Source organism: Manacus vitellinus, unplaced genomic scaffold, assembly GCF_001715985.3.
Source record: "Manacus vitellinus isolate BGI_N305 unplaced genomic scaffold, ASM171598v3 scaffold_38_pilon, whole genome shotgun sequence".
Lineage (NCBI taxonomy): Eukaryota > Metazoa > Chordata > Aves > Passeriformes > Pipridae > Manacus > Manacus vitellinus.
Window position 1 is genome coordinate 2423800 of NW_021940526.1, and position 26292 is coordinate 2450091.

Genomic DNA, 26292 nt, shown 5'->3' on the forward strand with positions numbered 1-26292 from the left:
TTTGATCCTTGAATTGCTTTGATTTTAGCACCATCCTGAAACGGTCGATATTTTATTCTACATCTGATACCCAACAACATGTACCACGCTGCTCTAAAACACCATCAGAGCACGTAATTAAGAATTCTCTCAGTATTTCTTTATTACAGACTCAATCTATCTTCATGGCAGAATTCCTGCATCCTCCAAGGGTTGGCTGGGCTTTGGGGTGTTTGTGTATATGACTGTAAATCCTTCTGCAGGCAATATGTGATGTTGAACGTAAAGTCTGAGCCATTTTAATCCTTCCTCCTTCTCTAAGAAGCATCACAATGCCCCCACAGTAGGAATAGTCCATAGACAAAACACAGTTCATAAATAACAGGTAAACAATCTTCAAATGAGAAGAGAAGACGGGACACATCCTTGGATTGACTCTTTGACTGGGAAACAGGATATATTCTTCAAGGACCTTGCAGGAATGGTCCCAGAGGACAATTAGAGATTAGATCTTCTCTTCTGTGGGGTTAGGCCACAGGAGTTAACTTGGGAAACAATTCAGATAAACAAAGCACTGGCAAGAGGAAGGACACTGTGAGATTTTGCTCCTGTGTCTTTGCCAGACACGGGCCTTCATGTCAAGCTCCACATTAAGAACTTAGTTTCAAGTGGTAGCAGAGCATGAACTGACATCACCAGTATTGGAATGAAGCAACCTATGATTCTGGAGGCTAATTACCTGTTGTGAGACGATTCTTAACGAGACAGCCTAGAATTAGAGCATCCTCATCCACTGACCAAAAGTAAGGGCAAACGTGCTTAGTGCTCAATAGATACCCAACTGCTTTTATAAGAGGGCAGAACCTGGAGATTCATCCTCTTCTCATCTGCAGCCTGGCCTATCAAATGCAGTCAAAGGCAGACGTGCTCTCTATGATTAAGTTTTGTTTTTAGAAAAAAATGGTGAGGGAAATTAGTATTTGAGTGCACGTGCACACACAGGCACTGCCACACGCAGAGCTGCACAATGAATGGGGGCAAGTGTTCCCACTTTGCAAGGAGAAAAACATTCCTCACAAAAACACAGCTACGGCCACTTTACCAGAACAAATATTAAGGAAACAGTTATCAAGGATGAGTAACTGAAACATCTGAGAATAACTTCCCTTTTCCATATAAATATGCATATGTGTAAGGGGGGATAAAAGCAAATACATGGAGCAATATATGTGCATGTGCAATGTATATACCCACCCTTGTAAGCAGATATTAATTATGAAGAAGCTTTGCTGGAAGCTCCTTCATATTTACATATACATATATATATATATATGTAAAATATATGTATATTTTATATATATAGAACTTGTAAACTACTCTGTATTCAATCTAAAATAAAGCAAATGGAAGCTGTTTCCTGCTAAGTGCATGTGGATGAGGCCAGTGCAGCTTTTAATGTAAAACACAGTGGTTTTCTCCACATGCTCTCTTGAAACACATTTCTCTCTATCTTTAAAATATAAGGTTTTAATAGTAAAGATACATTAGAACACAGTGACGGTGCTCTATGTGTTTCTTTCTGTGATCCATCTAAGGAAGTGAGAAGATTAAAATAACCCAGAAAAGAATTATTATTACTTGAGGCATCCAAAAAGCAATGCCAATGGATGATCCAGGAAAACACTTGGTTTCTTTTTTTTCTATACTTAAAAGTATCTAGAAACATATACAAATTGTAAACCTCAGATAAATTAGCTAAAAGCAGCAAAACACCCCATATCCCAGCTGGCAATGCACTACAAAAGCAGCACATGAGGGGCACCCCAAAGCAGTGGCTGCCTCAGCTGTGCTGCCTGCCATCTTCTGCACTGCCAGGCCCACAGCTTGCACCCTTAAGACTTCAAACTGATCCACTTCAGTGATTAGGCTGATCCAAGGACACGGACAGGAGAGCAGGATTTAATGGGCAGGCAGGCAGGAAAAGTCTTTTAACACTTTAGAAAACATTGACTTGGTGGAAGGAATTGGCTAGCTCAAGGGATTAGTAATGAGATCCTGAGCCCCTTAGCTCTAGGTCACCACACTGAATCTGGTCCAGGTCAGCAGAAATCAAAAGCTGTTGCTGTTCAGTGGCCTTTGGGAAGTCAGCTGGTGGTCCCACCCCACTTACCTCTGGCAAAATATTTGTACCAAAACTAACAATAGCAGTTGGCAGCACATGAAGGAAAGGTTTAGGACTGGCACAGTACAGGAAAAGTCTGAGCAGAGAAAGATGTCCCAGCAAACACAGTAGGCTGGAACTCCAAAAAAAATGGGAAAAAAAGCTCCCTGATCATCTGCAGATTTCCAGTGTGACTTGGGGCAGGAGACAGGATCCTGCTCCTGAAAACTTTATTTCCCCATTGCTGTGGTCTTCACAAGGCATTTATGACCTAAAAGTCCCTGAAGGGCAGAGCAATTGCTGAAGTTCAGACTCTCACCTTTAAAATGGGAGTAATTAGCTCACAGGACTGCTGCAGGGAGAGCCTCAGTAAAGGGGTGACAGAAAAGCTAAACAAGAAACACAGACAGGGGAGAAAACCCTTTCTACCTAAAATCAGGTCTCCTAAGTCCAAAGCAAGGTATTTGCTGAGTATGCACAAGGCTCCCATTTGCAAAGCTCTGTGCTTCATGTGCTTAAAAAGAACAAATTCCCCTTATAGAAAAAGTACCCCCCAAAATCCCCCACATTTCCACTGCTGCCCAGCAGAGCAGCATCAAAGAATGCAGCTGCTCCCAGCTTTTATCCCACCTAGGATGAAATTCTAATGTCTGTGTCGTGCAGGAGGTCAAATAGATTATCATAATAGTCCCTTCTGGCCTTAAAAACTATGAAATTGGAGAGTGAATCCCACGATTTCGGTCACCATTGAAGGCAGGATGGGAGGCGGCAGACCTCAGTGATAGGGTGTGATATGGCAGAGTAAATCCAATGTTCTTAGGCCCTGTGAAGCTGGGAAAAGGACATTTTGCCTTCTTTGTTGCCCCTTTGGGACACCGAGAGAGATGCAGGTTATAATAATAAGCCCAGTCCACCCTCAATGCATCCTAAGATTATTGCCTCTTACAGGAATGGGTGCGTGAAGGATTGAGAAACACTAGTTATTTTCAAACTGGATTAAGTCTTTCAAAAGCTAATAGGTTTCCAATGAGCTGTGGTGTTGCTGCTGCAGCTGCTCTAATTTGAGAATAAAAGAATGCAGGCTTTGTGCCTGGGGACCTGTTATTGATCCGAGCAAGAAGGATGGGAAGGAAGGGGGTAGAGGAGGGTTATCCTCCTTTCAGCTGGGGCAGGGGCGTTCTTTTCAAAGTCACATTATCTGCTAGTAACAACAAAACCTAACCCCATGACACGCTGCTCTATACAGGATTGCACTTGCTGAGAACTAAAAGCATTAGGGGGGGAAAAAAAAAAACCCTCCACTGGCAACCTTGTGCAGCAAACTTCATTGAGGGTCCACGAGACTCAACAGATGGGTCTCGAGACTCCCTCATTAGGAAACGTGCCTGGCCCTTTGCATCTGCTGCCCTGCTCTGCTCTGTGCCATGCACTCATTAGCATCCCAGGCTCACAGATTCCTTAGCACGTGCTTCCAATAAATATTGCAAAGAAAGGAGGGAAGGAAAGCCACTGCTTGGAGCAGCAAGATGAGGGGTCACCCGCTAGGCTGGGAAATCCTTACACACACACAAACACACACACACACACACAGAGCCCCAGAGGAGGCAGGACAATAAATGGCACCCAACCACAAATGTGTAGTTAAAGGGACAGGTGTGGAATTGCTTCTATTCAAGTTGTGGCAGATCCCGATTCGTTCCCCTCTGCCACAGTAAAAAAAACCTCATCATTAAATATATATAAACTCCCCCCAGCAATTCAAGGCAACACACAAATTGTGGATCTGCGAGAGCCTATTGCTCCTTTCAGACATAAAGCTGATGCACACTGGGTAATGCCATTACCTTCAAAGAAATCAGTTGGTTTTAAGGGTCCAGTTCTACAGTCAGGCTCTTTTGGGTCTTCACCAAGCTGCCACAGTGCCACAGATCGGGGGTGTCCTTCACCACACGTGGAGTGGTCCATGACTCACAGCCTGACGTCAGGAGCAATCGAAGAGAAAATCACCTCCAGGATTTTTGAAAATGCTGTGAGACAAAACAGGTGTCAGAGAGGCAGGAATGTAACACCCTCCAGGTACTGTGGAAAGAGCAAAGACAAACCTTTAACCAGAGAGGCAGGGGGACAGGGGGTTTTGCTCATACCCCCAAGAGTAAGGCCCTCTATTTGCCACCTCTCCATGGGGCCCCAAGCCTATTCCTACTGCATTCCTTCTCATTTACCCTTGTTCCCACTGCCCTGCTAGAAGCTGCAGGCACTTTTTCCACAGCTACCTCCAGAGTGGGACTTGGAGAGTCTCAAGTGATTAACTGTGGATGTTGATACACATCCCTAACTGAAAGTTCTTTGTTCCTTGATTTAGGCACATTTATATTTTGGGCTGAATCTGGATTTTAGCATCTTTAATGTCTCCAAATGTTTCTTCAGGCCAAACGAAGCAACTCCCTCTATATCTCCCCCAGAGGAACAAGTAAAATCAAGGCCCAGAATATTAGATCAGCCATGGAATAATGGCAGGCAAAGGCAAGAAGTTATATACTGTACACTCAAATTTAAATGTGCTAATCTGTTCATTTTAGTCATTTCCTTAGCTAAATGACACCCCTGTGTCTTGCACCCTCAGGATAGTTTGTGATTGGGAATGTATTGAACACATACTCTCACATGCAATTAATGACAAGGAAACGATCTGCATGAAAAGAGGACTTCAGGCATTTTGATGCTGCCATAACAAGAAAATGAAACTTGGTCTGAGCACTTATTGAAAAAAAAAAAATGACTCAAAGAAGCACCTTTGCAGAAAGCTGTGAGGGGAACCCTGCTGGAAACTTGGACCTCTGTTGGAAGCACCCGTTGTTCACTGGAGACAGGGCTCAGCCCAGGTTTCACTGCAGCTTCTTCCAGGACTGACAGGAATAGCTGAGGTTGCTGCTTATCAAAGTAAAGTGTCATCTTGTCTGTGACAGAAGTGCCAGCACTGCTCAGTGTCATAGTCTTTGCACCTACTGGAAGCTACTCCAGCTTGATAAGCTGTACCCCTGCTCAGACCTTAAACTGCAGTCTCAGCTCTCCCCTGTTTTTAGAAAGCAGGGATTTGAGATCAAATCACCGGTGCACAGGAATCCCACCACTGGGGAGGATAAGTGAAGGACAAAGCCAGGTTAACGGGGAGGCACCCAATCCTTGAAGGGTTAACAGAGAAACAAGCAGAAAGTAGGTTTTATGTGCATACAAATAAAGGAAACTGAAGGAGAAACAGCACTGTTCTCTGGAATGGAGTAAACTCTCAATTTTAAGCTGTGACAGAAAGCAATAGTGTTATGGATTCACTTAATTACAGCTGGATAGAACTTAAAAGCTCTACAATAGATGTATTTTTTGGCTCTACAACTTTAACTCTTTCAGGGACTTTAATGGTTCTGAATGCAGTAATTTCTGAGTACCCCAGAGTCTTTTTTTTACTATTATTGTTCTCAGAGTATCTTCTCAAAGAGATTTAGTGCCTCACTTTAATTCCTAGGAGCTAATATACAGAAAAACTAAGGTGGGAATTCTTAAGTGATAAAACACACATGCACAATAAACACAACACAGCTATGAAATTTTAGTTCAAGCAACACACTCCAGGGAAAGAGGTAAGTGCTTGTAGCAGCAAACTGGATTTGGGTATCTGGTCACTAAAACATCTTCTCCAAAATCTTTTATCACATTTGAAAAGCTTGCCTGGAGATACAGCTTTAAGAAATTGCCTGACTTGGAAGAAATGGAAGTTTTTATGGAAGTAGCATTGGGTAAACTGTGCTCTTTCTCCTCACCTCTGCCACTTGCTCAACTTTCTCAGCAGAGATAGTTTTCTCTCCTGATCCATTTGTGAAATAGCCAAACGTGGGGTGTGGCCTCCCCACGAAAGGCTTCCTAATTAGTTTCTAAACATTAAATGATTATGGAAGCGCAATTCCCATTCCACTCAGGTGATGAAAAGCTTTACAGGAGTTCAGTCTCACTTTGTAATTAGAGAAATTAGCTTTCTAAGTTTAGATCACTCAACTGTGCAAACGGGTTCATCTGCTGGAATGTGTTGCTCCGAAATGCGTGTCAGCCAAGCAGCACGGCACGGTCCCTATCTCTGCCTCCACGACACTCATCCAAGTGGGGAGGTCAGTCCCAGTGCTGCAAGAGGAAAATGAAGTGTTGTGGGTGTATTATAGGAAAGGCCTTATCTAAAAGCTCACTCATCCGTGATTGACTGCAGCGATATGTCCTTCTCCTTGCAACAGGGAAGCTTAACTCCCAGATAAAGGATTATCCAAGTGGATGAAATTTTCCCTCTTTCAGTCAGTGTGGCCAGAATTATACCTAAAGCTACAGCAAATTAATTTTAATGGGTAATTTCGAGGAGTAAAACTGCTTTTATAAAAATCTACAGAAACAAAGGGCTTCTGTATCCTCTTTGCTGTGAAATGAGGTCGTCGAGCTTTATGAATTCTTTATGACTACGTATTCCACGTGTCAACAGAATCTTTTCTGGTAGCCCTTTAACTGTTTTACTGGAGCCTGATGCAGGATCAGGCCCCCATGATTATGCAACTGCCTTGATCTGCATTACAGTAGTAAACAAAAGTTTAGTCACTGACTTCAAAATGAGATGGATCAGGTCCCTGAACGAAGAGTTTTTCCAGGGGCGCCATTCCAAGCTTACCTTCAGGTATCACAAATCTAAGGAAATCCTGTGGGATTGTTCACAGCCACGACTCAATGACTCACCGAGCTTTAAAAGGAAATTACAACTTTCCTAACACAAAGAATTGACTTCACGACACCTGACCCTCGTAAGCCAGGCACTCCCTCTGAAGGCTGTGATCCCCGTCCCACCAAAGTCCTGGGCAATCTCCCAGTGGCTTCAATGAACAGCTCTAAATTAAGGAACTGATTCAGGCCCAAAGCAAAGCAGTGCCTGTAATTCTGGACTTTGGCACAACTAAATGTCCACTAACGGCTTCTAATGTGGATGTGATCTAATTATGTCGGAATAGGAAGATCAGCAGGAAGTAACTTTACGCAGTGTAAGAAGCCGAGTGCCAGACGTCGAAAAGTTCTTCACCAGCCACAAAGGAAGACACGTCGGCTCCACACTTGTGGGACGTGCAAGCCCTGCAGCAGGAACTTTATGTGCACCAGTCTCTGGCCACTCAAAGCGGCTCAGTTCAGGCCCCCTGTGCCCACGAAGCAATTTGTATATTGCTGTATCTGTAATGAAATCAGCACCTTAAAAAGATGCCCGGGCTGCAGGCACCATGCTCAGCCGGGTTTCAGTGCTGCTGGGCAGGGGTTAAAGATCTGCCCTTGAGAGCCTGGTGGAGAAAAGCAAGAGATGGGACTTCAAGGGTAAAATTTGGGACTAAATGAAGTGATTTCACCGCTGACTTCCATGAGGTCAAAATTTCTTCTGCGAGGGACAGGGTTTGCAACGCGCTTCTGCCACCTGACTCGTGCTCTGCCTTGCTTTACCTATCAGTAATACTCCCCATCTCAAGACACTGGGAGGCTTAATTCATTAATGCTTGCAAAGCATTTTAAGTTGTTGGACGAGTAATTGTGTTTGAGGGCAGCTACACTGCTGAGTCACAAGCACTGTGGGAACCAGAACTCTGGATTTCCTAAGCACTGGAGTCAAACAGGTAGAGTAACCTGTTACAGAAAGGTCAACTCCAGACCTGCCCTAAAGGTACAGAGCGTAGCAGCAAACAGCAGGGTATTTAAAGGCCCAGAGGAGGAGATGTGTGGCACTTGGGAATGAGTAACATCTATACAGGCTGTGGAAGCTAAACCAATACCCACTGGAAAAAAAAAAGAAGAGAGGCACTGGTTCTTCTATCACCAAACTGCAGCCACGCTGTGGATAAAACACAATGAAGGTTTACCAGCCTAAGAAAAGTTAATTACTCCAAAAAGAAACAACCAATACTGTTGGAACTTGGGAGCTGTATGAGGCTGGAAGGAGTATTCGGCAACCACACACCTCACGGGCAATGCCAAAATTGCTGGGATGTGATTTGTGAACTCAAATGGGAAGTGATCTGCAGGAGTTGGATGGAGGTCTGAGCACAGCTCTAAGGTGAGGGGCACGAATACCACCAGCTTCCCCGCCTGAGGCACTCCAGAATGGGACACCATAGCCAAGAACAGGCACGCGCTTTGCTTTTGCCATAGGAAATGAAAACAAAGGATATAAAATTAGGTCAGAAATCTTGTTTTCCTCTGTGCCACTGACTCTGGTGTATAAAATAGACATTCACACATCTACTGTGTTAGATCAGGGTGGAATAGGACATCAGAACACAAGAATAGCTGTTCTGGGTGAGACCAAACGTCATGTAGGCCAGGTTCCTGTCTCCAGTGCCTCAGGAAAAAAGGGACAGGGATGCAGCAAGTTCCCAGCAGAGTCACCCGATTTCTAGACCAGCAGCCCAGGGACTTTCCAAACCAGAGACAAAGTTAGGGGTGGGGTTTTTGGGGTTTGTTTTTTTTTTTTTTGTTCAGTGCCCTTTGATGTGTGGCTCTTCCTCTGGGAACAACTCTGAATGCTTTCTGTGCAAACTGTTGGGCTTCTCAGCGCCCTGTGGCAGGGAGTCCCCCAGGTGACCACCACCTGTTTGTGTGGCTCTGGACCCTGCTCCTGAAAGGATGCGTGAGGCAGACAAACCCCAGCAATCCCCTGGAAGCTGGGACGAGCATCTGCAGTGCGGGGAACAGGGTCCCCGATGGAGTCTGAGCCAGCACTCACTTCCCGGGACTGATCGGCTGAGGGATCTTTCCTCCCACTTGGACCCCGGGAGGCCCTCGGCGGTGCGGCCTCGTGCAGAGGAGGAGACAACGAGTCGCACGGTGGCGACTGCCGCCTCGGCTTCCCTCGGGAGAGCCCCTGGCCAGGGCTACCTCGGAGCCCCGGGCCGGCCGCCCCTCCGTCCCTCAGGGGAGCGTCCAGCTCTCTCGCTCTCCGCGCAGCGCCCGCCCGCCCCGTCGCGCCTCAGGGCACTGACGGGGAGGGAAGGGCGGCCGCCGCCCTCTCTCCGGGGCAAGAAGTCACACCGCAAAAAGCGCCTCCTTTCTCTCATTCCTCTTTTCGAGCGGCCCCAGGAGGGAGAGGAGGACAGGGCCGGGGCTCCGGGCTCGGGGCTGGGCAGGACCGCGCCGCGCGCGCTCACTGAGCTCGGGGGCGCGGATAATCCCCCCGGCCTCTACCCCGCCGCGCGGGAGCACGCTGAGGGACGCCCCCCTCCCCTCCCACCCTCGGCGCGGCTCATCCCGCTTCCAGGGGTAGCGCTGGAGCTAATCGTCTCCGCCGCGCCCGAGGGACGGGCCCCTGACCCGCCCCGCCCTCCCCATGGCGGAGAGGGCGCCGCCCGCAGCTCGCTCCATGCCAGCCATGGCCTGACCGATGCCATCCCCTCCCCCTCCGCCTCCGTCCCCTCCTCTCTGCCGGTACCTGCCTTCCCCTGACCGTGCCGTGCCATTCCCCTCCTCCTCTCCTCCTTCCTCTCTCTCTCCTCTCCCCTCATTGCATATGGTATGACGCATGCGCCCTCCCCGCCCTGGCTAGATAAAGCAGCGGCTGCGGCGCTCCCAGACGGGGCGGGCTCCCTCCCCCCCGCTTCATGTGCAGTGAGTGTGTAGTGCGTGGCGTGTGCGTTCTCGGGGGGCGAGGGGGACTCCGCCGCAAGGAATAAAAGGATGGGATAATATCGCAGTAATAAAACAAAACAATAAAAAAAAAAAAAAAGAGTCCAAAAAAAAAAAAAAAAAGAGAGAGAGAGAGAAAAGAAAAGGGAAAGAAAAGAGGGGAGGCGAGAGAATAAGGCGGATAAAAGGAGGCCGGGCTGCTTTGCATTGAAGAGCGGGGCGCTATTGAAAGCGCTTGAAAAGCGGCGTTGTCCGGCGCGGGTGCGCCGCGGTATATTAGAGCGGGGCGGCGGCGGCGGCGGCAGCAGCAGCGGCTGGCGGCGGCGCCTCCTCCTCCTCCACCTCCTACCTTTCTCCTCTCCTCTCCCTCCTGGCCCTCCCCGTCCCGTCCCGGACCCGGAGCGAGCAGGCGGCGGCCGGCCGGTGCAGAGCGGGGCGGGCGGGCTCAGCGCGGCGGCGGCGGCGGGCGGCATGGCGTGCGCCCCGGCTGTAGGCAGCCGCGGCGCAGTGCTCCAATCCTCACCCTCACCCTGCTCCTGGCGCTGCGGGACAAGGTACGTACCTGGGCACCCCCGGGAACTCTGCCGCTTCTCAGGAGTGCTTGCGGGATTCGGGTGTTGGGAAGCCCGGACGGGGCGCTCCTTGCGGAGTGACTCCGGCCGGAGCGGAGCCGCTGCCCCGTAACTTCTCTGCAGGAGCGCGCCTTGCAGCGAGGCTTAATTCCGCGGGAATAAGAAATGCGATTACTGCGTTTTGATTTTTTTTTTTACCTCCGAAATTACTTATTTCACCGCCCTTTTTTTATCCTTTTTCAATTTATTTATTTTTTTTTTATTTTTAATGAGCCCAATTGCAGCACTGCTGGGCTGACTAATGAGCGGGGTCTGAGTCTCAGCTGGGCAGCTCCGGCTCAGCTGCACCCCGAAGGAGCAGAGGGTTTGCTCGGTTGCCTTTCCAGGGTGTGCATTAGCTACATCGTTTTGTTGGGTTTGCCCTCGCGTACGCACCCTTGGCTTGGTTTAATTTTATTTCCTAACGATTTGGAAGCCTTCCTCACGCTGGTTTTTTTTGGTTTTTTTTTCGGAGTTGCCACTTGAGGTTCTTTTTTAGCATTAATGGCGTTATTTAGTTGGGATGATTTATGAGCCCTTCTGATAGGGAAAAGCTTGGAGTGGTTGGCTTTGTTTTATTTTTAATGTTGTGTGTGTGGTTCCTGAAAGCACGCTTAAAATTACTTTCTCCTATCTGTAGAATTGTTGTAGATTGAGTCTGGAGAAAAAAGTGAGGTAACTGTCTGTTTCTTGTTTCTCTCTTTTTTTTGTTTGCTTTTTTTTTCTTTTTTTTCCCCTCCGGTTGTTTCTTGGGATTAACAGGTGACTTTAGCGTCGGGACAGTTCGAGTTGGAGATCTTATCCATGCAAAATGTGAATGGTGAACTGCAAAATGGAAATTGCTGCGATGGCACCCGAAACCCAGGAGATAAAAAATGCACCAGAGATGAGTGTGACACCTACTTTAAAGTTTGCCTGAAGGAGTATCAATCGCGGGTCACTGCTGGCGGTCCTTGCAGCTTCGGATCCAAATCCACTCCCGTCATCGGAGGGAATACCTTCAATTTAAAGTACAACCGGAATAATGAAAAGAACCGGATCGTTATCCCTTTCAGCTTCGCCTGGCCGGTGAGTTGCGTGGCCTGCTCTGGCTCTGCCTCTGTTGGACGGTGGTCTTTGAGATGTCCTTAGTGTGCCGAGCTCTAACTCCTTGTGCCAGGGGAAGAGGGACCGGGATTGGGGAGGGAGAAGGCATCTTGGCAAGAGCATCGGGAATCCGCAGCACAGAAATGAGTAAAATGTGGTGGTGTTTTTGTTTTTGTTCCCCGGGGCTCACAATGCACAGCCTGTTAAATTTGAAAGTCAGATGTGCAGCGAGGGGGATCTAAATGGGTCAGGGAAGCAAACCCAGTATCTCTGCACTTTACAGCATGAATAAGTCTCTTGAGATTTAGAAGGTCAGAAGTTCATTTTTTTCTTTTTTTTTTTTTTTCTTAACCAGTAAAGTCTTGGGCTTAAGCCATAAGAGCAGTGGGTTAGGGGCTGTAGAGGGATCCCGTGTGAAAAGTGTGTGTCATAGCTGGCCTCCTTCCCTGGAGTGTCTTTGGGATGGCTTCCTGCTTCTCCCAAGGGGAAATCTCCCTGCGCTGCTCGGTGTGGATGGGAGCTGCTGGAGCTGCTCTTGGTGAAGTAGTTGCCAGCTTCCCTGGGAAGCTGGCTGCGTTTTGAGGGACTTGCAGCCTCCAGGAGGTAAAGACTGAGAAAAGCCTGGCCTTAGCTTTTGGTCCACAGCACACCTTTCCTGGCTACCTGCCTCTGTGGTCCATGGGTTCTGCTTCCCTCTAGTTGTGTGCAAAACTCCGTGGCTCAAGGAGGTGGGGCTCTTTGCCGGGCACTTTTCCAGTGTTGTCCACTCCAGTAAATGCTGGTCAGCCCTGTAGAGCAGAGAGATGGAGGATGGGTGACCCAGTCCTCCTCCAGCGATCCTACTTTGGTTTTGGCTGTGGAAGGAACGCTCACTTAGGCATCAGTGCTGCCTGTTTCTTTTGGGTGCTCAGGAGGGTTGAGTCTCTGATGGTCAGCTCTGCAGAGGAGCCCTCAACTCCCTGCACAGAAAGCGAGGACCATCCTTCCAAAATGGCCATCAGCTGGGACAGAGACACACATGCAGGCTCCGGGGACATGGGATTTGTGGCCATGGAAGAGTGCCATGGCCTGGGATGGCAGGAGGTGCCCCGTTTTCGTGCCCAGCAGGCGAGCAAAAACTGAGGGTGACTGATCCTGGGGGGGTCCTGTGCACAACAGCAGTCTGGCTTTTGAGGTGTCTCTGCGGTGCAAACGCTGAAAGCTCCCAAATTTCTGCTCCTAAAACTTTTAATATTTAGAGATCACCTAGGAAACCAAACTGTTTCCCCCCACACACCCCTTCTCCAAAGGCGCTGAGCAGACACTTTCCCACCGACTGCCTTGGGATATGTTGATGCTCAGCAGTTTTGTAAATCCAGTCATCCTAACCTAGATGCCTAAGGTCATTTCTGCGAGGGGAGGAGGGCCCTTCCCTGCACCAGGGGAGAGGTGAATCTTGTTTCCTGTCCTCTGCCACTATCCCTGCTGCCGAGGTGGACTCTCCAATCCCTCCAAAGCTTGGCTCTTCCTAGGATAAGGGCTGGTTGCTGGGAGAGCCTAGACTTTTTTTTGGGGGGGATGGGAAAGCCCGCCCCAAAAGCATTCCTGCTCCAGTTGTGGTGTAGACACCCACTTTGTAGTCCTGCTGCCAAGTGCTGCAGGCAGCCATGTGTTCTTGAAGTGTCCTGTGCTGCCTCCTACCTGCCTCCTCTGTCAGTTGTGACTTCTGGAATATCGAGGGCTGAAGAGGCACAAGGGAGAAATTAAGTCTCCGTTTTTAAGGAGATAGTATTACAAAGTACAATAGCAGAGTTAACAAAAGTATTCTCTGTTGGAAGTACAAGTCCTTCCTTTCTTTCTCTTTCTTTTTTTTTCTGAACGTGAAATGAGATAAAACTGTTATCAAATATGCCATCAAAGGGATAAAGGGCTTTGTAAAAATCTGAGGTATTTGAAGCTCTGCCAATGGCTGTAGTGCTTGTGTTGCAGATTTTTGACTTTTTTTCTGAAAAGTCAGGTACATCAAGGATTTTTTTTTTTAACTAACCCCCTTCTCTGCTCCCAGTAATTCGAGTGCCCTGAATCTGAAGATATGTGTATAAAAATGGTGTGAAAATCGAACGTGTTGCTTCCAACAGCCCCTCTCTTCATAGGGCTGGGAAGGGAAATCTGTGTGTAGAGGGTGGGTTTGGGGGGGTGGTGACCCTGGGAGAAGTTTCCTAAGCTTGTCTGCATCTTAGTAAAAGAAATGCTTCTATTGTCCTGCTGAGTCTAATTCAGCACTGGAATCCTGGAGCAGCAGCAGCAGCAAAACCCCAGTGCAGCCTTTGAAACGTGTAAAACTCAACAACTTCAGACACCCTATTCCAAAAATTCCAGGCTTATGAACCAAACTCTTGCTTATTCCCATGCAGAAATGCACTTTTTGAGACTCTGATGAGAGTCTGTTTGCAATTATCAACCCTGCCTTCCCAGCTTTAGCTTCCACAGGACACAGCTTTTATGCTGGCCATTGTGACTTCCAAATGGCATTTGAACAAAAGAATATCTAATGTGGCAAAGCTCTTATTTGTCCTAAAATTGTGTACACAAATCACTTGAGGCGTTTTCAAAGCCGTAAGGATAAAGTAGGAAACTTAATTAGTCAACTCTAATCTGATGCTGAAATTTCAGAATGTAAAAAAGAAAATTTCTTTAGGTGGGTGAATACTGTGGACTTTAGTAAAAGCTTGAGGTTAGCATTGCATCTACCCATGTGGCTAATCATGAGAGATGGCTTTGAATACATTCAGCTGAAAATTGTAGTAAAGGTAATAAGACCAAGACCAAAATGTTAATCATATTGCTCTTGAAAATTCATGCCCATCTCTGAATACGTATTGTTTGTGTTCTGCTCTCTGAGGGAGCCTTTTCTTGGATGTTCCAGCTTGAGTCAGTAACATTAAGAAGTCTTGTTGCCTTGACTACTTTAAAAAAAAAATACTTACAAAACCCTCTTCCCATGTCAAGCTGCCCCCTTATGCTGTTTGTGAAAAATAGGTGTATTGCATTAGAGGCCTTTATTCATCATGTAGGAGAGGAAGGAGAGAGAATGGGCTGCTTTAACTGTATTGTTAGAGTGGGCTTGTAGTTGTAATGTAGATTTGAAGTGTCAGAGTCTTATTAATAAATTATGTGGTTTGCTCTTGTCAGTTTTGATATGTGCCCCTGTGAGTAATGGGTGTGGAGATGGTGGGCCATGAATTAATTTAAGTGATGGGAGGTTTGAGGAAGTTGCTAGGAAACAGGGCAGCAGAGCAGCATAAAGGAACTGGAGTGGATCAAAAAGCTGCCCCTGCAGTAGCTGGTAATTCTTCCAGTAAATTGAAACAATAGTGATGATGATTTAAAAAAAAAAAATAAAATGGACTTAGGCTTCCTCCGTGCATTCATTTTGAGACTTCACTGACTTTCTTGACAGGCAAGCTTGGCTTTATGAAGCCATATAAAAAAGCATGGAACAAAAGAATTTCCATGTTCCACTTGTCAAAGTCTGTCTCAACAAGTTTTGTTTCGTGGCAGACACATGTTCTTCTCTGACATCAATCAAATCTCCTGGCTTTCTTAAAGAACCCAAAGTGTGCTGTGTGCTGTACCTTAAGGGAGCTGAGCATCAATTAACTAAGCAAAACTTAGCACCAAACTTTGCTTTTATGTAAAGAAAGATCTTTTGGGGGTTTGGCGAGACTGTGAGTAAGAAGGTCAAACTTGGCAATTCCTTTGGTATGCATAGCTCCAATTTCAAACAGCTTGTTTATCCTGAAATTATGATCCTTGTAATTATTTAATATCGGGGCCAATTGTACCAACACACCAGGAAACAACTGAGGTGGAAAAAAACCCTCCAGCACCTGAAGGAGTTTAGCATAAAACACAATTAAAAAGAGTTTTGAATGTCTTGTTTCAACCTTATGCTAAAAAATACAATAGTCAGCCTTTCCCCTTTTTAATGACAAACCTTAGTGCTGCTGGTTCCTGAAGATGTAAAATATGTTTTCTGGGTAGGCATTGTTTTTTCTGGCTAGAAAGACATGATGAAAGAGCTTTAGTATTTTTTAAGCTTTGTGAACTTTTTCCCCCTGGCTTCCAAAATACTAATCTGCAGCTGATATTAAAGTAACAGACTTTTGAATCTGAGAGAAAAATATCACTTCATTCAGCTGCTTTTCTTTTTTTCCCTTTTCAACCCAGTTTGTCACAGTCATAAGAATAAAATTTGGAGTTTGATTTTGTTTTTCTCTTCCTTCAGTTAACTTTTTGAAAACTTGTAGAAGCAAGTGGTAGATATTGTTGGAGCTTTTCTTGAAGAATTCATGATAAGTCATCTTGGAGCATGGGCAGATCAGAAGAAATTTTTATAATAACAAAATGCATATTAATCAAATCCACACTCTGTCATTTATTGCTGAATTAATAATTTAAGATTAAATCTTCAGCACTCAAAGTGCAGTGTTTTGCCTAGGATTACTATCCAGTGCAGAGCTGGGAGTATTAAGTGACATCTGAAGCATAATTAGCATCACAAGGCTGTTTTTTCCCAGGACTGCAGAGAAGTGATGCATCCATTTGGAGTTTTTGGGCTTCTTACATGTTCTTAGGAGTTATTTATGTTCCAGCCAGTTCAGAACTTCATCTCCCTGGTAAATCCATTTGACTATATTACCATAATATGTCTAAAAATAAATCCTCATCCTGCCTGCTCCCAGAATTTTTGTTCTTGTTAGAATAAAGGCCTGCTCCAGTTTAACTTCAGTGGCAGCTGGATTGGGCCTGGCACTGAGGCTTATTCCTAAACTTTCTCAGACTACGTACATCCAGCACTGTCAGCTTGTTTATGCAGCTGGAAGTCAGTGTGTCTGAAAGTGAATTGCATAAAATTGATGCTTTATGCCTGAAGTTCTAGTTCAGCCCAGGGAACACACTGCTTCACTGTGGGCTGGAGGCTGGAATAGAAGTCAGCTGGTTCTGAAGCTGGGGAAGTTGGATCTGAGCTGTTTATCCCAACTTCAGTTCTTAATGGAGTTCTGATGCCCTGCAAAACAAGAGCCTTAAGCTACAGTTCTGAAAAGCATTTCTCTGTAGATAAGGTATCCCTGTAGATAATACAAATGGCAGGATTGGTTTTGAAACTGAAACTAAACTTGCCTTTGAATTTCTGTTGATGAGTAGAAGTTTAATGGACTCAGTTCTAATAATTTAATTGGTAACCCATATGCCTTAACACAGGGAAAGATATCAAAACTAGAAGCTGTTGAGTTCGTGTCTTGTTAGTCTGTGGAGCTCATGGTTCTGTGGTCACTGCTCTGCAGCATAAATTACACCCATTATTCTTGTAGTGTTCAGAAGAAACTGCAAAAAGTGGATAGAAGTGGTTAAAGTGGTTTGTAAATAGTCAAACATCCAGAGTCCTTCACCAGCTCGACCCAGTTCTTAGGCACTTAGGTAAATAAGTAGAAAGGCTTCTTGTTCAGGCTTGCTCCATGTGAACCTGACTGTTTTGCTTGGCTGGCTACTAGGTATTCTCTCTATTAACCTTGCCACCCTTTTGTAACTGGTGCATTTAATTATCAGTGGGATGCTTTAAACAGGTAGGGGGACTGATAAGAGCAGGTAATCTGCTTGTTGGGGAAGCTTGAAAGCAACCATTGACATTTTGGCCTATCTGTTGCTCTTTGACAAGTGGGGCTCCGTGAGAAAATAACTCTGTAACTAGATAAGGTGCTGATTAAAATGCTGCTCTAGTATGAAGCACCCTGGTAGCTGAGATCACTTAAAATCATTAATTTAAAAAGAAAGGAAAAAAAAAGCTACTATACTTTTTTTTTCTTTTCTTTTTTTTTTTTAAAGGAGGGGAGGAGGGAGGACCCCAAGTCTCCCCCCCCTCTGCCCCAGTACATTGTTCCATTAATGCCATGCTAGTTTTATGATTGGAATACATTGTAGTCCGGCCACCCAGACAGAGGCATTGACTGCTAATATTAACCAAGAACAATAGAGTGGCCATACTGACTGCAGTGAGGATTACAGAACATAATGGGGCCTATCCAAAAATAATGCTAATACAGGACAAGCAACAGGAAGCAGCAGTAGACTCAGCATTGCTCGGCTCCCAGACAAACCATGGACTTACTTCACACAATGGCAACTTCAGCACATTATGTATTCACAGGATACTCATTATTCCAGCAGGCTTGCCAGATCAGAGATCAGCCTGGTTTACTGGATGCTTAAGCGTATGCATAGTTTGGATAGCGGTACTTTTGTGTCCTTCATCATCTGGCAGGAGGGTGGCAGTTGTATTGCAGTGAAGGTCTTGACTTCATTTACTGCCTTGGCACAAGCCAAGGCAGGATGGGGGAAATCTCTCCTGGAAGCCGCTGCTATAGTTAAATTTGTTTTCATGTCCTCTCCTTTACGTGGCTGTGCAGTGTTTACTGGCAGTGGCAGCACTGAAGGAAGGCTAAAGGAGCTGTGTTTTTGTGTGGGCATATTCTGATGAGGCTCTTGGCCGGGCTGCCTGCTCGGGGTTCAGCTGAGCTCTTGGCCATGACATTGCCATGGCTTAGGCTGGGTTTATGTAGGCAGACTCAGGAGAGTAACAGCTTTGTAGGGTGTTGCCTCGTCCTTACGTAGGTTGTCCCAAAGAGGAGCTTCCTGATGATGTTCCACTTGACAAAAGGTTAAGAGGGTTAGGTGGTTTTCTTCCTTTTCCAAAATATGTTTTGTTGCTACTCTTCTGAAACTCTGGGTGTCTGTGTGTCTTTTGTTTAAAAGCGTCCCATCTGGAACCCAAAGCCTTGGGTGTTCGGGGGCTTTTTTCCCCGTGTCATCTGGATGGTTCACATGTCATCTGGATGAGGAGCCAGTTGCTTTTAGCTCCTTTGAAGGAACATTCAGTTGTCCAGGCTGGTGGTGTGACGCTGTGATGTGTCTGTGGAGCGTCATCGTAACTTCTCACAGTGTGACAGAGGTACCGAGTGAAAGTCCTGCTGATGTTTAGAGGAAGTGGGTTTGTGACTGGCTTTAACCCTGCTCAGAGATGCCCCTGGGCACTTTGGAACGTGCCTCAGTTTCCCTCTTCCCTCTCCCACCCCCTTCCAGCTGTAGGGAGGAGGTTGCCAGCCCTCTTGGCAGTGAGCTGTGTCCTGCTGTGACAGTGCCCTGGCTGTCCCTGGGATGCAGACAGGGCGTGAGCACCTTCTCAAACTACTCTTCACAGCTGTGCACGGCTGGCAGGGCGTGAGGAGAACGTTACTGGGCTTAACCTGCTCTCCTTGTTTGGCAGAGGAGGAGCAGGCACAGCACTCTGGATGCAAACTTCCCACTGCATTTGTCTAGTCATGGTTTCACATGCTCAGCAAAGCTTTTGCATGCTCTAACCACAAGGAGAGAAGGGAAAGAAGTTGGACTAGTTGCAACCTCTTTGGAAAAGGAGGCAGTCCTTTCACTAAGTGCTGGATGTTTTAATCTATCCCTGGCCCTCTGACTTGCAGAGAGCCTTTAGAAGCCAAAGTACAAAAGCACCTCTTTTGGGTGGATGTCTGGATGAGGGGAGGGAAGAAGGTAATCAAACAGAGAGCTTTAAACACCACCTGCTTACCGGGAGCTGCCAGCATTTCATTTAAATAACCATCAGAGGTTGCATTGCCCTTTCAGACCCTTAAAAGGGACGGTTTCTGATGGATTTCAGGGTCTTCACAGTTTTTTGGGTTGTGTTATCAGTGGATCAAGACTAAATCGTGGTGTCTTGTCATTGAGGAAAATAACTCTTACGCGTTGGTGCTTGCTTTGTTTTTTGGAGTATGCACTTGACCGTTTCCATCCTCTCCTACCTTAACTCACAGGAGTTTTGCTGCCTTTCAGTCCTCTGGGCTGATCAGACTGTGGATGTTCTGCAAAGTGTACAAACTGACTGTTCCTTTCAAGCTGCCTTTCCTCTCCAACCACAATCCCTGCCTTCTGGTCAAGCTCAGGTTTACAGTGGCTAATTGGGTGTGACTCTGGAAAGTTCACTGCTGCCTTATTGCCAAGGACATTGCTTTGATGGAATAAGGTGCATGATGTGGAATTCTCATGTCTGGATATATATATTTATTCAAAGATGGGCAGAGGTCATCTATGGGCATGGGAAAACTTAAACCTCCATGGTGTAAGCAGTCATTCCTGAGATATCTGAATCGCTGATCTATAGAGTGGGGATGATATGCACTTTTAAAAAATCTCAACAGTGCAGCTTTGCACAGAACTGCATTTTTTGAGGGGGTGAGGGAATTAACTAGAGGTATGTGATAGTTGGATTGTTGAGGGAGGCTCTGGGTGTCTGTGTGTCTTTGTTTAAAAGTGTCCCATCTTGAACACAAAGTCTTGCGGGTTTTTGGTTTCCCCCCTCCCCCCCATGCTGAGAAGGACTGAGCCAAGAGCTCAAATGCCATTCTTTGTATCATCCCTTCTCAGGACAGAGATTCTTCATTTAAAATACTCAGACGAGGTGAGAGGGGGCAAATGGAAACAAGGGAATTGCCAGGGTAGGGCTATTCCCCCTGCATTTTGTTTTCATGCAGATAAGCATCTCCTCTTTTTAAACGAACTCCTGTGTGGTGTTGGAAAGTGGTCACACAAGTATCTAGCAACAGTAGCACTCAGAGCGAGGATTCAGCCTTTCCTTTCCTTAAGGGCTAGGTGTGTTGGTAAACAGTCCTGAGAACCAGCAGGGAACTGTTGCTATGAGTTTAGACAAAATATCTTCCAAAACAATTATGCAAGGCCGAAAGGAAAACATCCTTAACTTTATTGGAAGTAGTGCTGGTTGCCATAATTCATTCTCTATATCATAATATTTTTTTTCAAGCTTGCAGTAACATGTTGTGCTTGTACTGCATAATGTTGGTAATTAAACCACTGAGGAAGCACCCAAGATAGTGCAATCTGCATCTGTAATATGGCTGGGGAGTTCTATTCTGGTTTTGTTTGTTTGCTTTGGTTTTGTGTTTTGTTTTGTTTTGTTTTTTTACCACTGACTTGTGTAAGGACTTCTTAAATCTCTTTTAAACAGTGTTGGATGATCGTGCTGTCTTTTCAGAGTTTCTTTCAAGTTGTCAGACTTTTGGTCTAGAATAGTAACAAATCACTTTTCATGAAATATTAACCAAAAATGGTTTGGGCCAATGGAGCCTCTGCATAGAAGTTTGGGTGCATGTCTCGGCTTGCCCAGCTTTGCTTACTTTTGGAAGCATTTTCCCACAGTTATCAGTGAACAGAATGGAATCCCGGTCTGCTTTGAATATGAAACATATTTAGGCTATATTGCAAGCCGGTGTCCATCACAAACTAGGGTTCCATTCAGAGGCTGCATGCTGTGTCCAGTCGTGAGAAAGCAGCTCTTTTTTTTTTTTTTCCCTTCTTTTTTGTTTCCTCTTCTCTTAAGGAATCTGAGGTCTGCCTTGCCCTTGCACCTTGTAGCAGCTCACTCTCGGATCTGCACTTTGGTTTCTGTTGCAGAGAAGGCTGTGACTGAGCACAGATACAGACACAATTAAGAAGAAATAAACCTTACGATGCACAGCTGCTATGGCAAAGCATCAAAACCCTTCACAGAGAGTTTTTGTTCTGTTGCCGTTGTCCTCTCCAAAAAGATGTTACATTTATTGCCTTATCTGTAGTTATTACTACACTTTTTACTTTTCAATTTTATTTTTTTTTTTTTGGAAGGGTGGTGTTTTGTTTTGGTTTTGAATCATTGTGTAAGTTTGGACATGGCAATTTTGAAAGATACAGCTGGGATAATAATATCTCGGAGTGGAGCTGGAGGAGGAGAAGATGTTTTAATGGCCCTTGTTCTCAAGTTAGGATTGAAGATAAAGGTGGCTTAGATGTAATAGCTGGCACTTTTCCAGCCCGTGGAGTCACTTCAGTCGGTTTATGCTTATGATTATTATTATTGGAGTGCTGGAGAGCTCATTGGCAGCTCGGAGCATCTGTAGCTGTGACACGGGGTGGATAGCGCGGCTTCCCTTCCCCTGCTCTTCCAAAGAGTCTGCTCTTAGCCTTTGTTTTACAAAGGCTTCTCTCTCACCCCACCCCCTTCCCGTATCCATCAGTCCTTCCCTCCGTTACCTGATACTTGTGGGAGCCGCGATGGCCCTCGTGCAGACAAAGCTTTCAAAGGGGGCGCTGAAAAGCCAAGTCCCTGGAGATCGCGCTGTCAAGGCAGGGCGCGGTAATCTTAGCAACACTTCTTGCTTTCAGGAGGGCTGGGGGGAAGGGACATCAAGACCGCTTTTCTGTAGCCGAAATCCTTTTGAAGCAGTTTTTCGAGAAGCGGGGGTTCGGTTTGGGGTTGTTTTTGATGCTGTCCCGGCGCTTCGTGCCTTCCAGGCGCAGCGTCAAAGGCTGCGCTCCCCGGCTGAGCACATAAGATGCTTTGACGATGGCAAAGATGAGCTATCCGAGGTGAAAGGTCTTCTAAGTCAGACTGGATAAGGTAGCTTACAGGCTCTCAAGAAGATCGCGTTTGCCTCAAGTATAATCTTTTACCTATTTATGTTTCCAAGTGTTCGGCTTTGGGGCAGAGACCATAATTTTTCTTTTTAATTAAAATGGGGGTTTTGTTGGTTTTTTTGGGGGTTTGGTTTGTTTTGGTTTTTTTTCCTAAGTCATGTGTGGGTTTGAAACTAACTCTTATTTCTCTTTTGCAGAGATCCTACACGTTGCTTGTGGAGGCATGGGATTACAATGATAACTCCACAAGTAAGTATTCATTCCACTGGTTTACTTCGTTTGGACACCTCTGCTTCCCGTGCACTGAAAGGCCCTCTGGTAGTTTAACCAGCTTGTTGTGAATTAGAGCACAGAGGGAGGGAAAAGTTCTCCCTCAAACAGTTTGGAGCAATTCCTCCAGGCTCTGCAGCAGCCTGTCTCCCTTTTTGCCTGCAGAGGGTGAGTAGCTCACTCACCTAGGCACCAACAGTTTGCCTAAAAATAGATGCTGTTAATTCCTTCTCTCTCCTTAGGGAGAGTAAAAGCCAAGGGATTTATTCAGGTTTCTTTGTTTGGAGTTTTTTCTTTTTTTAATTAAGTATAATATTTAGAAGCCTAAGTCCTGTTCACTTGAGACCTCTCTCTATACTTCTGAAAACTGAACGTGCAGCTTAAAAAAAAAAAATAATAGAAAACCATAAAATCTCCATAAGATTTGGTCTAGATATCCATCTAATAACTGTAGATGACAAATAGGAGTGACTGCCAGCTCTTCCTTGGGAGTTGGATGTCTAGGGATTTATACTCAGGGGCTGAAAAATACTTACCAAACACGACCTGGTAGAGCTGGCTGGAAACCAAGGGTGGGAATCTTTTGCTTGAATGTCTTTGGTTGGTCTCAGAAAGGTTCTGCAAAGCTCTTCCTGTTGACAGAGGAAGCTGTACAGGGTCTCTTGGCATATGAGCTGTTCTGCTTTTTGCCTGTTGTTTCTGAAGGAGGTGGGCAAAATTAGCTGTATCTTCACTCTAAGGCTTGAACAGAGTGTGTGGTAAAAGCCACAGCAGAGAGTGTGAATCTGAACTCATAAAGCTTTTGTTGACACAACAAGCCTTTCCCTTCAACAAGGAAGCAGCAGCACTGTGGCCCATCTTACAGAAATCTTATAGCAGCTCCTTGTAGTCCACCTTGGAATACCAGGTGAGAGCCAGGCAGGAATGAAATGGGCTTCACACCTCCCAAGAGAAAGGCCTTGTAGTCTTTGAAATACACGGTGGTCTTTGAGTCTGGGACCCTTTCTGAGCAGTTCTTTGTATTTTTTTTTTTTTTTAATATACATGGAATATCCTGTTAGTTTATAGTTCCAGAAAAGCAGTTGTCCATTGCAGTTGATTCCTGTGACCTGTCAGGGGTAGCCTCAGCCAGCCACGTTCAGCACTGTGGCAGTACCTGTGATTCCAGGCTCTACCCCAGTCATGGAGCAGTGGCTGGGAAACTTCTTGGCCATGGAGTGTTTTATGGAGAAGAAGAAAATAGATGCTGCAGCAGCAATGTTGTATTAAAAATGGGAGATGCCTGAATTCAAAATGAAAGTTGTGTTTATAGTAGGATCTGAGAATTTCTTCAGACTGGGTCTCTGCCACTTTTACTATTATTAGAGCTCATCTTTTTTCATGAAACAACTGCATTTCCAAAGCTACACAATGAACCCTTTCTTTGCTTTCATGTTCTGGAAGTACAATTGTCTTCAGACAAAATTGCCTCATTTCTCAGCAGTGCATTTGACCAAGTGCAGACATGTTCTTGCATATGTTCCTGATCTGCATTCCTGCTCTAGCTTTGCTGTCACTCATCCATCTGTAGGTCACTTCAGTCACTGCACTGCACAAAGCTGTTCCTTTGTGCCTCTTTGCTTGACTTACAGTCAGCTTTCCCAGAGCTGAAGAATAAGTCTTGAAGAACTAGTTAAGAAAATGATTAGAACTAAACAATTGTCATCGTGTAACGTGATGAGTGGGTTTTTTTTTTTTGATGTCCAGGAGTTTCTTTTACTGTAATTGCCACTGAATTGTAAGGACCCTGTGAGAGCTCTCAGCAATAAAAGTGGGTTTAGTAAGCTTTATGCAACTTCTCAATAGCTCTAGCATCCTCTGATCAGTGCAGTTGTTAGGAGATCCTGGAGTGGAAGCTTCCTTCCCCCTCTACATTCCACTCCTCCTACGTTCCCTTTACCACATACTCTCTCTTGTCTCACTTCCAAGAGTGGCTTGCAGTTAAATTCTGGCCCTGTTGAAGTTGATGAGAATCATGCTTTGTTGGAGCCAAGATTCAACTCAAATGGTTTTTCTTACTCTGGTTCTTGTCTAGTTGCCATCTTGCTACTGTTACTTCCTACATAAAGCTAATGGGGCTGACATTGCAACTCAAACTATGGCAAAGAGCTGTGGTAAATTACTGGTATCAGTTGCATGTGAATTCCAGTCGGGCATAAGAGACTCCAGCACAATGTAAACCAAGCCATAGCTGGAAGTTGTCTGAAACAAAGACTTTCAAAAATAACTGTGGTGTCCTTGGCCACCCAAACTGCTCAGAGGAGTCTGGGGGTTTTTTTGTTGTTGTTGTCGTTTTTGCTTCCTGATGCTGCATAGTTATAATCTCCAGACAATGGGGCACTGAAAAGCAAAGGTGGGCAGTGAAAATCTCATTTCCTTGCGCCTAAAACCTTTGATACAGTTGCCCACTGAATAAAAAGAGAGATTAATAGCTTTGAAGTGTAGCCACGAGGAGTGAATGAAACCAGCAGACTCTCTGACAGCGCAGAGCAGAAGCTCAAGATGTACAGAAAGCCTCTCCCTTCCACTTCATCAATTCCTAATGGGTTAATACTTCCTCTAACCTTCCTATCAAAGCATGGGGTTCTGAGTCAGAGGATGGCAGGGGAGTTCAGAAGATCCCTTTCTCTTAAGCCTGGCTGACTGCTGCTTTTTATTTACTTAGCCAGTCTGCTGCCTTGGGATTGCTTCCTATAAAACTTAGACCGAGGTTGGTGCAGGCTAAGAATGGCAGGGTTGTTGCAATGCCTGCCCTGGAGTCTGGGTCAGCACCCTTGTGTAAGTGGGAATAGGCAAGGGTGGAGAAGGTTTTGTACAAGAAGGAACATGCCAAGGCTTCATTGTGAAAACTGTGGGTGATGGCTGATGGAAAAGGATCTTAAATCTGGGAGACCTCGCTTGAATTTAGATGGATGAATTTAGTTTTGTAATGTGTATCAAAGGGAAGACATTTTATCCATGATCCAAAGGGAAATTGCAGCTGGATTTCATCTGAGCCCTTACAAAATAATGAAGTCCAGAGGACTTATAAGGGTGTTTCCATTTGAGTTCAACTTGTGGTTAAGGTCTCCAAAGAGACTGGTTGGAGTGAGATGCCATGGATGTTCAGCAAGGACAGGCTTCCTAATGAGCTGGCAGATTGGAGAAGAATGATAGAGCAGAGACAAGAGGAAAGATCCCTTTTCCAAGGCGACTGCCTTTCTGGTGCCAAGGACTGAAATAGCTGTCAGTGGTATATTCCCAATGGGGAACAGGAAAAGACTGGAAAAGCAAGAGTGAGTGTGTGTGTGTGTGAGGGGGGGGTTGTTTTGCAGAACTGAGTGTCATTCCCCCTTTCTCCTGCCTCTTACGGGAAAGAAGGAGAGCGGTGTTTTACTCCCAAGAGGTGTTTCACTCCCAAGAGATAGGATGTCTTTATGCACACTGGGTATTTTGGGAAGTGCATTTGCTCTCCAGCTGTGCTGTGGATGGGGTGTATCCTGGCAAGTGCAGCAGAGCCACCTCCAGCACGCCTGAGTGGAGCTCTAATTGCCAGGCTAGCCCCATTCGAGAGGAGTAGATATGCATCTGCTTAAGTGCCTCTTAGAGTTAGTCAATAGTCTTGCTGATGAGATCTCAGAGCCTTACACCTGCACTTGCAGGACATGATATTGCTCTGGATGTACCAGTATGGAAAAGTCCTTAGGCATCTACATAACCTGTGAATGGGATGTAAATTAATAAAGGCCTGTGCGCATCTGAAAGGCTGACACATAGATGTGGGGTTGGGGGCTTAGTGCCAATGAATAATAAAAACTGATTTAAATAGAAAATATTATAGAACCAGAAATACCAGAAGGTGAATAAGAAGTTGTTGCCCTGAATTTCACACTGTAAAACACTTGAATGCTGTAGTCTCAAGCCATGAACACCCCCAAAAATGGGCAAATACTCAGGATGTCTGGCTATTGA

At 45.6% G+C, this 26292-nt stretch overlaps 1 protein-coding gene across 1 annotated transcript in view; it reads left to right on the forward strand.

The window, feature by feature from the left end:
* The first annotated feature begins 9795 nt into the window (after positions 1–9795).
* JAG1 (jagged canonical Notch ligand 1) overlaps positions 9796–26292 on the forward strand; it is a 36207-nt gene continuing 19710 nt past the window's right edge. Inside the window, exons 1-4 of the mRNA XM_029961632.1 lie at positions 9796–9802; positions 10223–10374; positions 11194–11499; positions 22230–22281. Of these exons, the coding sequence (XP_029817492.1) occupies positions 9796–9802; positions 10223–10374; positions 11194–11499; positions 22230–22281 (517 nt within the window). The remainder of the gene's footprint in view (positions 9803–10222; positions 10375–11193; positions 11500–22229; positions 22282–26292) is intronic.